General features: G+C 41.9%; 1 protein-coding gene across 6 annotated transcripts in view; it reads right to left on the bottom strand.

Moving 5' to 3' along the window:
• Positions 1–1,223: 1,223 nt before the first annotated feature.
• Positions 1,224–12,965, bottom strand: part of evi5b (ecotropic viral integration site 5b) — a 43,249-nt gene continuing 31,507 nt past the window's right edge. For all 6 annotated transcript variants that reach the window (XM_083647480.1, XM_083647477.1, XM_083647479.1 and 3 more), the window contains 2 exons: positions 5,895–5,990; positions 1,224–3,227 (listed from right to left, as the gene is read on the bottom strand). In XM_083647480.1, the coding sequence (XP_083503606.1) occupies positions 2,952–3,227; positions 5,895–5,990 (372 nt within the window). In that variant the 3' untranslated portion in view covers positions 1,224–2,951. The remainder of the gene's footprint in view (positions 3,228–5,894; positions 5,991–12,965) is intronic.

The following is a 12,965-nucleotide window of genomic DNA, read 5'->3' on the forward strand; positions in this document are numbered from 1 at the left end:
AAATTTGTCTATTTTCTTGGGTTATCTACACCAACCTCATGATGGAAGTTATTTTATGCTTTGATGGTGCTATAATAATAATAATTATTATTATTATTTTAATATTTTGCAGCTATAGCTTTGTCAGCTGGGATGTCAAATCCTTGTTGCTTAATGCTGCTCCACCCGGAGCTTAACAAACACTTAATAAAAAAACAAACATCGGTTTATGATTTTATCATAAATTAATCCTATATAGATTCATGTCCGCCTAAAAGGTGAATCAACTCTTGCTGTTTTAACACCCAAATCAATCACAACATAGCCTAATCATAAACTGTTAATGGCTTTGCAGCGTGACTAGCCTATACTATAGGCTATTTTCGAGTTGAAAACGAAGTCTCTTATCTGTAAATGAGGGCAGGAAATTAAATCACCATATGCCCTGCGATACATCTCAATGCCGAGCCATCCGGACACCATGCCGGTCAAGATATGAAGCTCTACCGATAAAACTGAAGGCAGACCGACCTGGCTGCAATTGGCCGATAGACAAAGTCTTTCATAATAATACTGTTTCTGTGAAGTCTGGGATGTATCCTGCCATGCGGCTTCGCCTTTAAAAGTGTATGAAAAGTGATGTTTTGTTTCATTCATGTTCGGTGAGATTTAAATGCTCTGCAACAAAAGCCCCGAAAACCCAGCCCACATACCATAGCCTCGGTTTATGATATATCAGTTCATCTTTTATTTTATTTGTATTTATTTTTTTGAAATAATTTATTCTAATGCAAGTTTCAGGTCTTACTACACCTAGAATAAACAGAACCAAAATGCCCCATATAAGTGCACCATCAGCAAAACCACAGATCAATCACTGCATTAAAATATATAAAACCAGGATAATGCTAATTATTTGCGCTAGCTCTAGCTGTAATAAAAATGTAGTCATCAATCAGCATTTGCGAATGATACAAACCTGCATTCGTCCAGATTGCCCAAAGTGCCACCTTAAAATGCGGTTTTCTGCATGAAATGATTAGTGCTTGAGGCTCAGCTCTGAAAACCACGAGAAATCACTTCCTGAAAGCAGTCAACCTAAGCGAGAATCTGCACTGAGAGAAGGGATGTTGAGACTAAACATGTGCTCTTAGCTCCCTGCAGTGCACACATTTCAGTCTGCACAGGTTAACTGTATTTTTCACACATTATAAACACCAGCAAAGAGGTTTATCAAACGGTTTTATTGTGAACTCATCACACACACAACAATCTCATGTTTTCAGTGTGCTGGCTGCTCCCTAGTGTTGCCATGTGTGTCCTTAGTGCACCGCAGACTCAAAAGTGCCATAACTTGTTCCTCTCCCAACAAACCGCACAAGAGTTCTTGTTCGCCGAAGGGACATTACTGTCACCGACCGCAAATTATGTTCTCTGCTTTCTGGAAGATGACAGCCAGTAGCTATACTAATAGTCTGTGGTTCCAATGTAATGTGCTCACTTCCACCTCTTCCATCTTCACTGAGAACAGAGGAGTTGGCTTAGTGTTCAATCTGGACATTGGGAGGGGGAAAACAGATCGTTCTGCAGATCCAGGTCCTTGCATATGAAATGGAGTGGAGCTGGCCCGTGGATGAGCACAACATGGTGCTTACTTTGGTAACACTTAAAATGCCCAATGCATCAATTGCAAAACATGACATCCAATTTCATAATTCACCAGATTGTGTTAAAAGTGTCCCATGTTCAGTTATCCCAACTTTATCTCCCAGTAAACGTTCCCTTCGGACTGTCATCCATTTCCGTGCAAAGGTGTGATATATTACTAAACAAGATCAACATTATTCATGTGTGATCATCAGTACACAGGTAGGCTACTTACTCTGTGCCGACTTGACTTTCAGTGGGGCTCATAGTTTGAATGCGAGGTCAGGAGAAGTCATGAAATCCGCAGCACTTAGGAATCAGCCCCCTTTATCTGCAGTGATCATTCAGCTTAACTAGTAACATGCTCATTTAACGGCAAGCTGAAATCTTCTGATGAAGTGAATCTAAATCCATTTTTCTTTTTCACCTCAGTGGCCCTACACCCTTTCAAGAAAAGATCTGTGATTTGTCTGTAATACCGTATCAAACTAAGTAATATGTCCCTTTTGTCTGAATTATACAATATATTCTAAACATTAGATATGCAATAACGCATTAGATACATATTTTCAAGTTCAAAAGGAAAAAAACAAACAAACATTTACATATATACAAGTATGCAGACGTCACCTTGACCTTGTGGTACACCAGCCCCAGTGGAAGGCATGTGGCATCATGTGCTAAGGCCAAAAAGCCGACATTATCTCAAGTCAACGTTGGTTGAAAGAAGGGTTTTTGATACTGGGCTCTTCACCAAGCTCATCAGAACAACAAAGTGATACAAACCACTCACATCATTTCTCCCTCTTCATCTTGGACACTTAGTAGTAAAGGGATCTATACATTTTTGATGTTGTTTAAAAAAAATATTAAAAAAATATAAAAACACATTGTGTCAAGTGTGTCGTATAGCATAAAATGTTTTATTGCACAGTCTCTTTCTCTGTGTTGTACCTTGCTGTTGGGGGGGGGGGGGGGGGGGGTGTAACCAACTTTCGGGAGTTCCCTAGTCCTGTTGTCATTTGGACCAGCAGAGACTGATGTTGTTGCTCCCTGCTGGGGCCCAGAATGCTGCACTGCCAGGCCAGCTGTGGTACTCAAACAGGTGTTTGCCCTCAACAACAAAAAGGAAGGGTGGGGGCGGGGGGCGACTGAAGCAAACACAAAGACAAAAACTCCATAAGTGTGATTCTCACGATATGAAATGATGATGCATTCCATTTTGAAATCCAGAGCTGAAGACCCTGAATTCTCCACTGTGATGGCTACCAGGAACAGCCCTCTTCCCCAGTGAGTGAAGCCTGACTCGGGCATGCAGCGGGCGGTCACACGGTGGTGGACTTGTGGCTGCCGCTGGAGGGCACAGAGAGCCGCAGGGTCTCTCCGTCGTCCTCGCCTTCACTGTCAGTGTCCTCCAGGTTGGGACGCAGTCTGACGCGGCTGCTGCTCCTCTGTTGGGCGGCCAGCAGGGCGGGGTCCTTGACTCCATCTTCATCCGAGGAGTGGTAAGACTCATCGTCCCCCCCGTAGTGATTGACAATGTGGATCCCATCAAAAGCGGGCTGGCTGGGCAAGCCCCTCTGCCCTTTTAAGCAGCGAATCTGTGAGAGGAAGCATGATGGTCATTAGAAGCAAGGTGAAGAGCGCTTTATAGCTGCATGCGAAAACAGGCAAATACACTTCTGGGAGGGAAAACAAAGACTCACAGACACCACATGCACAAAAATGTTACTTGCACAAGATAGTCAAATCTTGCTTGGCAATCAGTGATATTAGACGAGTATCACTGCCGCAAAAGGGAGGGGAAGAGTTTCATAAATCTCATAACATGCAGGCAGAAACATGTACGGTAATCCAAAATGCAATGGGTCAAATGCGATATAAGACATGGGCTAACTTGTTCACTCTAACCATGCCTTAAGGAACTGGGGGAGAGCCAAAGAGGTTGATATAAGGTCTGGTTTGAACCACACCTGTTCCAGGCCACAACTCACCTGGGTCAGCCTGCCATGCAACAGACAGACATGTAGGAAGAGAGGCCAGTTGAGAGAAAAACACACATTTCAGCAAATGACTAAATGGCAATGTAAAAAATAAGTGTCTTTGCCTACACCTTTGGCCTTGTGTCTTCCTGTTATCGTCACAATTAAAAGGAAATTCTGAAGAATATACACCTAAATGGCAGCGGCCAATATTTCCAGCAAAATGACACAGGGTGAGGAGTGTAGGAGGGTGCACATACATAGATCCCCTCACCACAAACACTTAAATCAGCATGATTCATAGCACAGCCTGACCACCAGGCCTCAGCCAACAGAGCTGACGACTGGCTGACTGCACTGCCTTGATATGAGGCCCGGAAGAAGCCAATGTATGATTTAGTGACACTCGCGTTAACCACAAGTCACCAACCTTTTGTTGCAGAGTTTCTTTTGCCAGGACAGGATATACAACTTGCACAAACTGAGGAACTCAGACATGCAATTCTCTTAGGTCAGGGGCATAGGAATAAATGCTAAAGCTTGTATTTTAGAATGAAAGTTCCCACAGAATGTTGATGTACCACAGACGATTATTTTATTTGAGGCGCTATGAATCTCAAGAAATACATCCTGGTAAACAGTCGGTCTTGTTGGCAGACAACAAGGCTCGCTGTCTGACTTTATCAAGCTCCAATACAACTTTAGCAATGCTTCTCAAATGTTAGGTCTGATTTGGTCAACATGTTGCATAGATGGAAGTTATGGGGCACTCATGTGATAAAAGTTGCTTTCACTCTGCACATGTTAAGTGAATTGAATTGCCTCTGCAGATATAAGTGAATTGAATTGATTTGAAACCAAAACTTTTACAAAATTAACAAATCCTCACTTCTCTTTTTTTGTTCCGTCATGAGATTAATGCAAATCTTTGTTATCTCAGCTTGGCTCTGCACCGTGCTATTCACTGAGAAATCCTCCAGTCTTGCATATAGAGTAGTGAGTTATCCTATAATAAGAATGTGAAGGCAGAAGTGACTGTGTGTGAGTTAGTACACAGCTACAGTATGCAATTTTACGTGCGATTGCGCTGAATCTTTCAGCAAGTGTAAACAGCACCCCTGTGGGTGACCTAAGGGAGCCAGATTTTTTAATTAGGTAATTAGGGCTGATTAATGGCCGAATGTACAGATTAATGGTTAAACTTGGAATGCCTGCGCAATGGCTGCGCAGCCTCTACCACACAAATCAGCTGGGGCGGAGCATCTGCAGTCGGGCTGCAGTTGAGGAGCTGTGAGGGGAGCGACCTGGACCTTCAGGGAGAGTCAGATAGTGTTTTTTTTAATGCGTGTTTCAAACAATTGCAGCAGTCCTTTGTATGTACATTAAACACATTATGCTCATGCTTTTCTATCTGCTGGGGAGCTATTTTTGACCATTTTTCAGACGTTGATGGGTCTCGGGAACACACCAGACATGGAAATGTCTGTCCCAGCTGCCCTGGCCACGCTGCCAGCACACAGTCCATAATATCTGTCCCAGCTGCCCTGGCCACGCTGCCAGCACACAGTCCATACGGGTTGGCCGTGTCATGCAGCACAGTCTCATAGCAGAGAATGCTGCTTATTTTCTCATGATTTTGAAAGCTCATTTGATATATTTGGCAACATTTGTAATCATTCAAATTTGGCTGGATGGCACATATACAGACAACGTCGTGTTCAAGAACGTTCGGTTATGAAATACCATTACTTGCCATGAACAATGGATGATGGGGTGTCCCTGTGGAAGTGAAGAAAATGTTTTTTTTGCCGACAAAACAGTATTCTAACATCCAGAGAGGTGATCATGATAGGAGGATAATATAAATAAATAAATAAATAAATACATATACCGGTACTTAAAAAAAAAAGTCTCTGACAGTTGATCTGCACCCCAGTAGAGAAAATGCAACATTTACACTCGATACACGACACGGTTATTCTGCTCGTATCTATAAAGCTGTTTGCAAGGGGTGTGTGCTGGCAACTCCGCACAGGAAGTCTATGGGTGTAGTTAACACTTCTACTAATCTGTTGGCCTCAAGGTAAACCCATATCTGACCGAAGTTGTGAAACATTATGAAAAGGTACGAAAGAAACAAAAATCTGAATCTGCACAAGGGGTATTTTCCCCTTGTGGAGGTTCAGATTTTTGGTGTGAACAGTTGAGGAGTTCAAGCTCCACACACTGAAAGATAGAGAGAGTGATTTTTGTTTGATGTAGTGATTGCGATACTGTGGGACTCACCTCATGTTTTAGCTCTGCTATCTGGTCTTTCAGGTCATGGATGTACTGGCTGGAGTCTGTATGGTTCAGCTGGCCTTGGACCTTCCCTTCTTCCTTCTGTTGGAATAATAAACATCATAGAGAAATGGATCCCTCGAGACAAAAAATAATAATAATAATAATAATAATAATAATAATAATAATACTGACAAGCTAACGAAGAAATATATAGATTTGATTTCAATGTTGGGACATTTGATTGAATGTCAAGTGATATAAACATTTTGTAGCCAATAGTAGGTGCCATGGCCCCTGTACTTGGCTGAAGTGATACAATTGTTCAAAAATCCCCCTGTATAAATAACGGTAAAAAAAAAGGGTTAGTAAGGTAAGTAGGGTGAGTAAGTAGGGTAAATAAAAAATTAAATCAGTCTCCAAGTAAACAGCAACTTACTTTAGTAAATACCCACTGATGTTAATGCTTGTGGTTAACTACAGCATACTGTAGGTAGGAGAACATAGTGGCAGATACTAGAGCTGCATCACCAAGAAAGCAGCATGGCAAAGTGCCACATTATAAGAGTGTCTGTTGTCTGTAGCCACAGATGGCAGGAGAAACAAAATAGTGTTATTTGTGTTTGATTTCCTCCTGGGGCCCTAGGGACGAGGCTGGCAGCTACATTCAACAGTCAAACACAGCCCATGTGATGTTTACCTTCCTCAGTGAAGACATCTGCAGGCATAGGAGACAAACACACTCCATTTCAAAACTCAAATCACACCCTTGAACCCGCCTGTTGCACAGTGAGACCAATGAAGTTCAAGCAAACCACAGGCAACAAGCGCGGGAGCAGGGAGGCAAACAGAGAAAAAGGGAAGATGCGTACACTATGCAGGGGCGGGGTGTTGAGGTAGAGAGGTGAGCCTGCCTTCTCTGTATGTGGCCAACACCCCAAAATAACAGATGGGCTTTTTGATTCCTGTGGTAAGGTGGGGTTGAACGTGTCAGGGAGAGATCTAAACAAGCAAGGTTATTCCAAGAATCTGTTGTTTTTGAGGTTTCCTCCCTCCAAGACATTGTAACGATAAGGGCCAGGCAGTTAATAAGACTTCCTGGTGCTCAGCTGCGTGAATCAGCAGGTGTCAAGCTGTGGCCAGAGACGTCAAACGTCTCAGAGTAATGGCCTCCTCGTCTTCCTGCACCCTCAACTACCTCAAAGCCTGTTGTGTCCACCATTTAATTCAAATAGTGTAGAATGACAGAAGGAAGGGGGAAAAGGGATATCAGTGTTTAAAAAGCAAACCACTGTACTTAGGAGATAGGACAGGCAAACATATTATATCAATCACACACTGCATATAAAGCTGAGCAATTTAAAAATATTTAATTAATTGAAAATCTAGTAAAAAAGAATAAAATGGCGCTCCAAGATGACTTATTTTATGGCACCAGTGGTAAAGGTTCGAGCAGATGACTGCTCTTCTTCTGGTAAAACATCCTCAAAGCAAACAACATGATAATCACGTCTTGGATAACTGAAGAAAATCCCAACTTATAGGAACTTCCATGAAATTCACTAGAATTTAACAGTCATTAAAGCGTGAATGTCTAGACATTCACGCTGATTATACTATCACCTCTGTTCCTATTGATACAAAAATGTTTTGATACCAAAGAACAGATTCTGTACAGTCCCCATGTCGCGTCTGTGGCAACTGTGGGAGATGTGTGAAATTCACAGCAATGGTGTGAAGAGTCATAGTCACATATTCCACTATGACTTTCCAAATAAAGGACACAAGTTCTAGAAAAATGTGTGTGTCATAAAGTGTCATAAACCATGATCAAGTTACCAGTGAGGTGTCTCATCCCAGACTGATTGACCTGACTTTGCCCTCCCAATTGGTCATGGCCAATTATCCCCTGCCTAAGCGGACCTAGTAGTTGCTCCACCCCCCCCCCCCCCCCCCCCCCCCTCTGCCGACCTGGGGAGGGTGTAGACTCTCACATGCCTCCTCCGATACATGTGGAGTCACCTGCCACTTCTTTTCACTGGGAGGACATAACGCGTGCGGATCCCCCCAGCTCCCCTCCCCACTGAACAGGCGCCCCAACCGACCAGAGGAGGCGCTAGTGCAGCGACAAGGACACATACCCTTGGTATGGCTAACTGCTAACTGCAGAGGCGCAGACACGGCCAATTGTGTCTCTAGGGACACCCAACCAAGCTGGCAGTAGTAACAACGGGGGTACAAACCTTAAAAAATCAATAGGATACCTTTTACATTTCAAATTTAAACTTTCCTTAACAGAACACAACAGAGGATCACAATGGAAATAAGCCTTTGGCTTTATTGTGTACTTAATCCTCGGCATGTGTTAATGTATGTAAACTGTCTTCATTTGAAGCTTTTTTATGTGGATTTTACATTGTGTTAAATAAACTACCGTACTACTACTACTAACACAGGAATGTCAATACATACAGCAAAGTAAACATGTTTTTAATGCGGCTGAAACTATTGGTACTGGTACCACTCCCCATAATGTGACAAATACAGTCCACGGCAATGAAAAATAACAAAAATTTAAAACATCAAATTATCCCTTAGCGTCTAAAACATTTAGCGTAAATCTCTGAGCATGTCATGGAAACCTCAAGCTAAACCATGCATGTCACCTTTGGTAGAGATTCTCTGCTTCAAGATGAGAAACCAAACCACTTCCTATCAGGCAGACATAGTGGAACTGTGGTGTGAACATAGGCCATGCATACGGCTAGCTTTTATACTGAAAAGAGTGTTGCAATGCACATACACATTACTGTCTTTCCTCACCCTCATATTAACTGTTATGACCAAAATGATCCCTTTAAAAAAAATCCTTGAATGATCATCTGCATTATTGTTTATCACTACAGTAAAAGGTACAAATCACAAGGTACAAAATACCTCTCCTTCGGCTCTTCATCAATATCTGATTTGGGGTTTTAGTTTTACAAAACAAAAATAAGAAGGGAGCTGAAACGCGCATAGTGTTTTTGTTTGCCCGTGTACCCTTAAGAAGATATATTCTGTTTGTAACACTGCTGTGGACACGAATATATTACTTCGGGATTAAATACTTTTCTTGTAAAACTTCAAGGAGCTCCCCTCTTTTATTCTTGTTTACTACTTTGCCTGCTGAGCTGCCTTGGTCCACAATTCCTGGGTTTTAGTTTTATACATTCACCATTTAGGCTCAGATGCAGCTAGTTTAAAGACCACACGGTGACCTCTGCAAGCTGTAACCTGTCATCACCAAAGGCTCCTACCACTGCTGGCCTCAAGAACACAGTACGGTTTCTTTTCATTGCCTAGGGAAAGATGAAAAACTTGTCGTAAAGTAGGGTTTTCAGCCACAACCTGCACAGCAAGTAACCAAACCACAGACCAAGAAGTTATGACTGGCACAGTGATTTACCAAAGGCTCAGAGAGAGAGATAAGTTGGTTCAATACATTGCTCATGAAGAGGGGGGAAATAAAAGAAAACACACACTAGCAACTAACTGCAAGATCTCCAAATAGAACAATTTGTTTTCTTAACAGATCAAATGAAGGGCAACAAAATGTGAGGCATCTGCTGATACATTATGAGAGTTCATTGCGCAAATCAAAAAAAGTATGAGGGCAGTAATGGTAATGTATATATATATATATATATATATATATATATATATATGTAGGTGTTAAATGTTTTTGCTTATCACCTAGTAACAAAACCTCAGACCACACTGTGTGATTGTGTGTGGCTGGCTGTGCGTGCCTGTGTAGGGGGAGAAGGGGATTTTTGTGTGTAGGTGTCTTATAAATAGTCAAGCCCAGTCAAGAGTGAAGACGAGGCAATCTGAAACATCTTAATCTTACGAATAAATTAAATAAACATATTTCAGCAGCCTACTCAAATGATCCAAAGGCTGCAATTCATAATTGTTTCCAATAGTTCTGTCTTTAAATACTGAATTAATAAATTCATAGTTGACAGCCCTTTTTTCTTTTACTAACTTAACACATCATGCGATTAAATAGAACAATGAAAATACAACATCTCATTCACACCTGATTTATATATAAATTATGTGGGTTAGGGTTAACACTCATTTGTGACTGAAAACAGAACAGTCATTGAGCTGACTCAACTAAACTAAAGCAAAGATTATATCATACATTAAACTGTGGCAAAGTTGAAGGTTAATAAAAAGAAAAAGTTAGAAGGATAATAATTCTAGCAAGATATATTTATTAAACAAACCGTACAATCATTTTGATGGCATTCAGTATTCAAAAATGATTCTTGTTTGAAATGCTTCCTCACTTGTGCGACTCATTTGAGACAAAACGCTCCCTTGCTGCTCTTGTACAGAGACAGAACCATCTCACATCCAGATACTGAAACACTTCTTCTCAAAGAAGCATGAATAAAGGTGAAGGCCCACATCTTCAAACCAATGACCATAATTCCAAGATCACAACAGCCTTAGACCATCCAATACATAAAGCAATGCAGGGATTCATGTGCATCCCACCCAAAGTCTACATACATTCACACACAATGACATGATTTGGCATGACAATGACCATATTTTAAGAATTGTATCCTCAGTGTCTTTTTATATCATTAATTTAATTAATTAATTAATTAGGCTTCGGCTGGAATGGAATGCTCAGACATATTTGTGCATTATAACGATGACTAGTGGTTTACATGGAATTGTATTTTTAAACAAAATTATTGGGCACCTTCATGCCAACTCGAGCAAATCCAGAAATTGCTTTTTGATGACATTGCAGATTAGATGGTTGATTGTCTGGATTCTAGCTTTGGGAGACAGTGGTTCATGTTCAAACGTGTTGAATTGTCCAAGATCACATACATATTGTACTTAATTCTGTTTTAAGGTGATTTTCTCCTTTAAATTACATTAAATTCTGTCAAATAACACAACTGCAAATCTGTAGATACTGTAGCCAGTACAGATTTCAAAATGAAGGCCCATTATCCCACAAGTTACACCCTCATACCTCAGCAACACATGAAAATGTTGTTGTCCACCTTGCATCTCTACGGCAATGTGTATTTTCCTTTAAGCAGTAACCAACCCCACCTTCTTCCTCATATCAATAAAGACACCAAAATAGATATAGCACCCTCAGTTTGCAACCTTCCTGTGTGAGCAGTTTGTGAAAACATCTCGTATAGCAGCAGGGGTCGGCAACCTATATGTGCCACGCAAAGGGTTAACCAGTAGCAGCGCACAATGGCAGTTTTTACCAGGTGCGTAAGCACGCTGGTCAAGAGACGCTTCATTAGGGTCAGTCAGTCCTTCATTCATTCAGTCAGCCAGTCAGTCAAAATGTCACGGAAAGGACGTTTATTTCGGGGGCGCTTGGTGAGATTCCCTCTCGTTTCCCGACGGGGTTATGTTTCAATCGTGCTGCTTAAATGTTCACCCGCGCCCACTTGCGCCGCTGCCTGAACTACAACGAGCGCACCTAGAGGCGATACTGCCAGTCACGTCTGCCTTCCCTTTGAAGAACACAGCTCCGCTCCACTTCGGCCAAGACGAGTTGGAAATATTGACAGATTCGCACTTCTTGGATCAATAGCGCATAAGCGAGGCGTTTGTAATGCACAAACGACACCTCTTTCCCATCTTAGTAAGGTAGACAACGAGCTACTACTTCATTTTCACCTAAACGTCCTGCGAGCTGGACAAATAACACTGGTCTCTATGTGCAGCGAGTGCTTAGGGACCGTCTACAAAATGCAACACAGATTACGACACAAATATTCTATAACTTCGCTGTCTTACAGTGTAGCTTCACCAAAATCACATCACACATCAATGGCCTCCTGCTGCTTATACTACAGCACTATCTTTGGAAAAATATTATTTTGCATAATTTCGGTGAATTGTTATTGGGAGAATTAATCAATAACTTCATTCTCATACAATCTAGGGTCACCAAATTCACGGCACATATCAATGGCCTCCTGCTGGTTATACTACAAGACTAACTTTGGAAAAATATGATTTGGCATATATATTTTTTTTTTTGCCTGATCTGAAATATAACCCCCCTCCCTCCCCCGCAACACACATTGTATTATACTTGAATATTGGGGGGATGTGTCCTTTATCTCACCCTGTTAGATTGTTGCTTTCATAATGAGACTCTATACAAGAAGTACCAGAAATTGAATGGAATAACAATTGCCATGATTTGGCATCACTCCATCCGTGCCGGTACCCTATCTAGCCACACCCCAGGTAAGCCTGCCCCCGCGGTTGCTACACGACGCACGTGGTCCTGGGCCGAATTGTAGAAATGTTAAAGTGCTTTGCCAAATTACCTATTTCACAGTCATTTGCAGTTGCGTGGCCTATTATTTAGGATATTTACAGTAGTACTCTGCCTTGATTGGTTAGCCTCCTTGCGTGCATACATTCCATGATGCAAAGCTGCAGCAGAGCAGAGGAAGATGTTAGCGCGAAAGACAGACATCATAATTTCAGGTCCTCCAAATAAAAACCTCAGTCTTTCCAGCACTCGTGGACAGAGCTAGTGGGGGTTTTCGTGATTCAGAAGGATCGTGCTGTGTGTACGTTATGCCCTGAAAACGTTTGCCGAACGAACAACAAACACGAGAAAACTCTCACACAGCCCCTCCCGCATCATTTGACAACTGGCCACTCCGAAACCTGTGTGGAACTTAAAGTGACGAACGTTACACTGACCCCCAGATATGAAGCTGAGCAAAGGAAAACAGGGCCACGCTGACAATGACTGGTAGGCATCCGTTTAGATTTGTAGCACACAGCACTGACAGAGAGAATCAAACACACTCCTGCTCTCCTGTATATGTGTGTGTGTGTGTGTGTGTGTGTGTGTGTGTGTGTGTGTGTGTGTGTGTGTGTGTGTGTGTGTGTTGACACTTGACAGCCTCCTGTGTGAATGAAAAACATATGACCCCATAGAGAGCAAAAGTCACGCCCTCTTCTTGTTTAGGCTTACAAACCAAGGGATTTCATCTGTCATGCTTATATAAA

The sequence above is a fragment of the Poromitra crassiceps genome (genome assembly GCF_964638095.1).
Source record: "Poromitra crassiceps genome assembly, chromosome: 12".
In the NCBI taxonomy this organism is placed as follows: Eukaryota; Metazoa; Chordata; class Actinopteri; order Beryciformes; family Melamphaidae; genus Poromitra; species Poromitra crassiceps.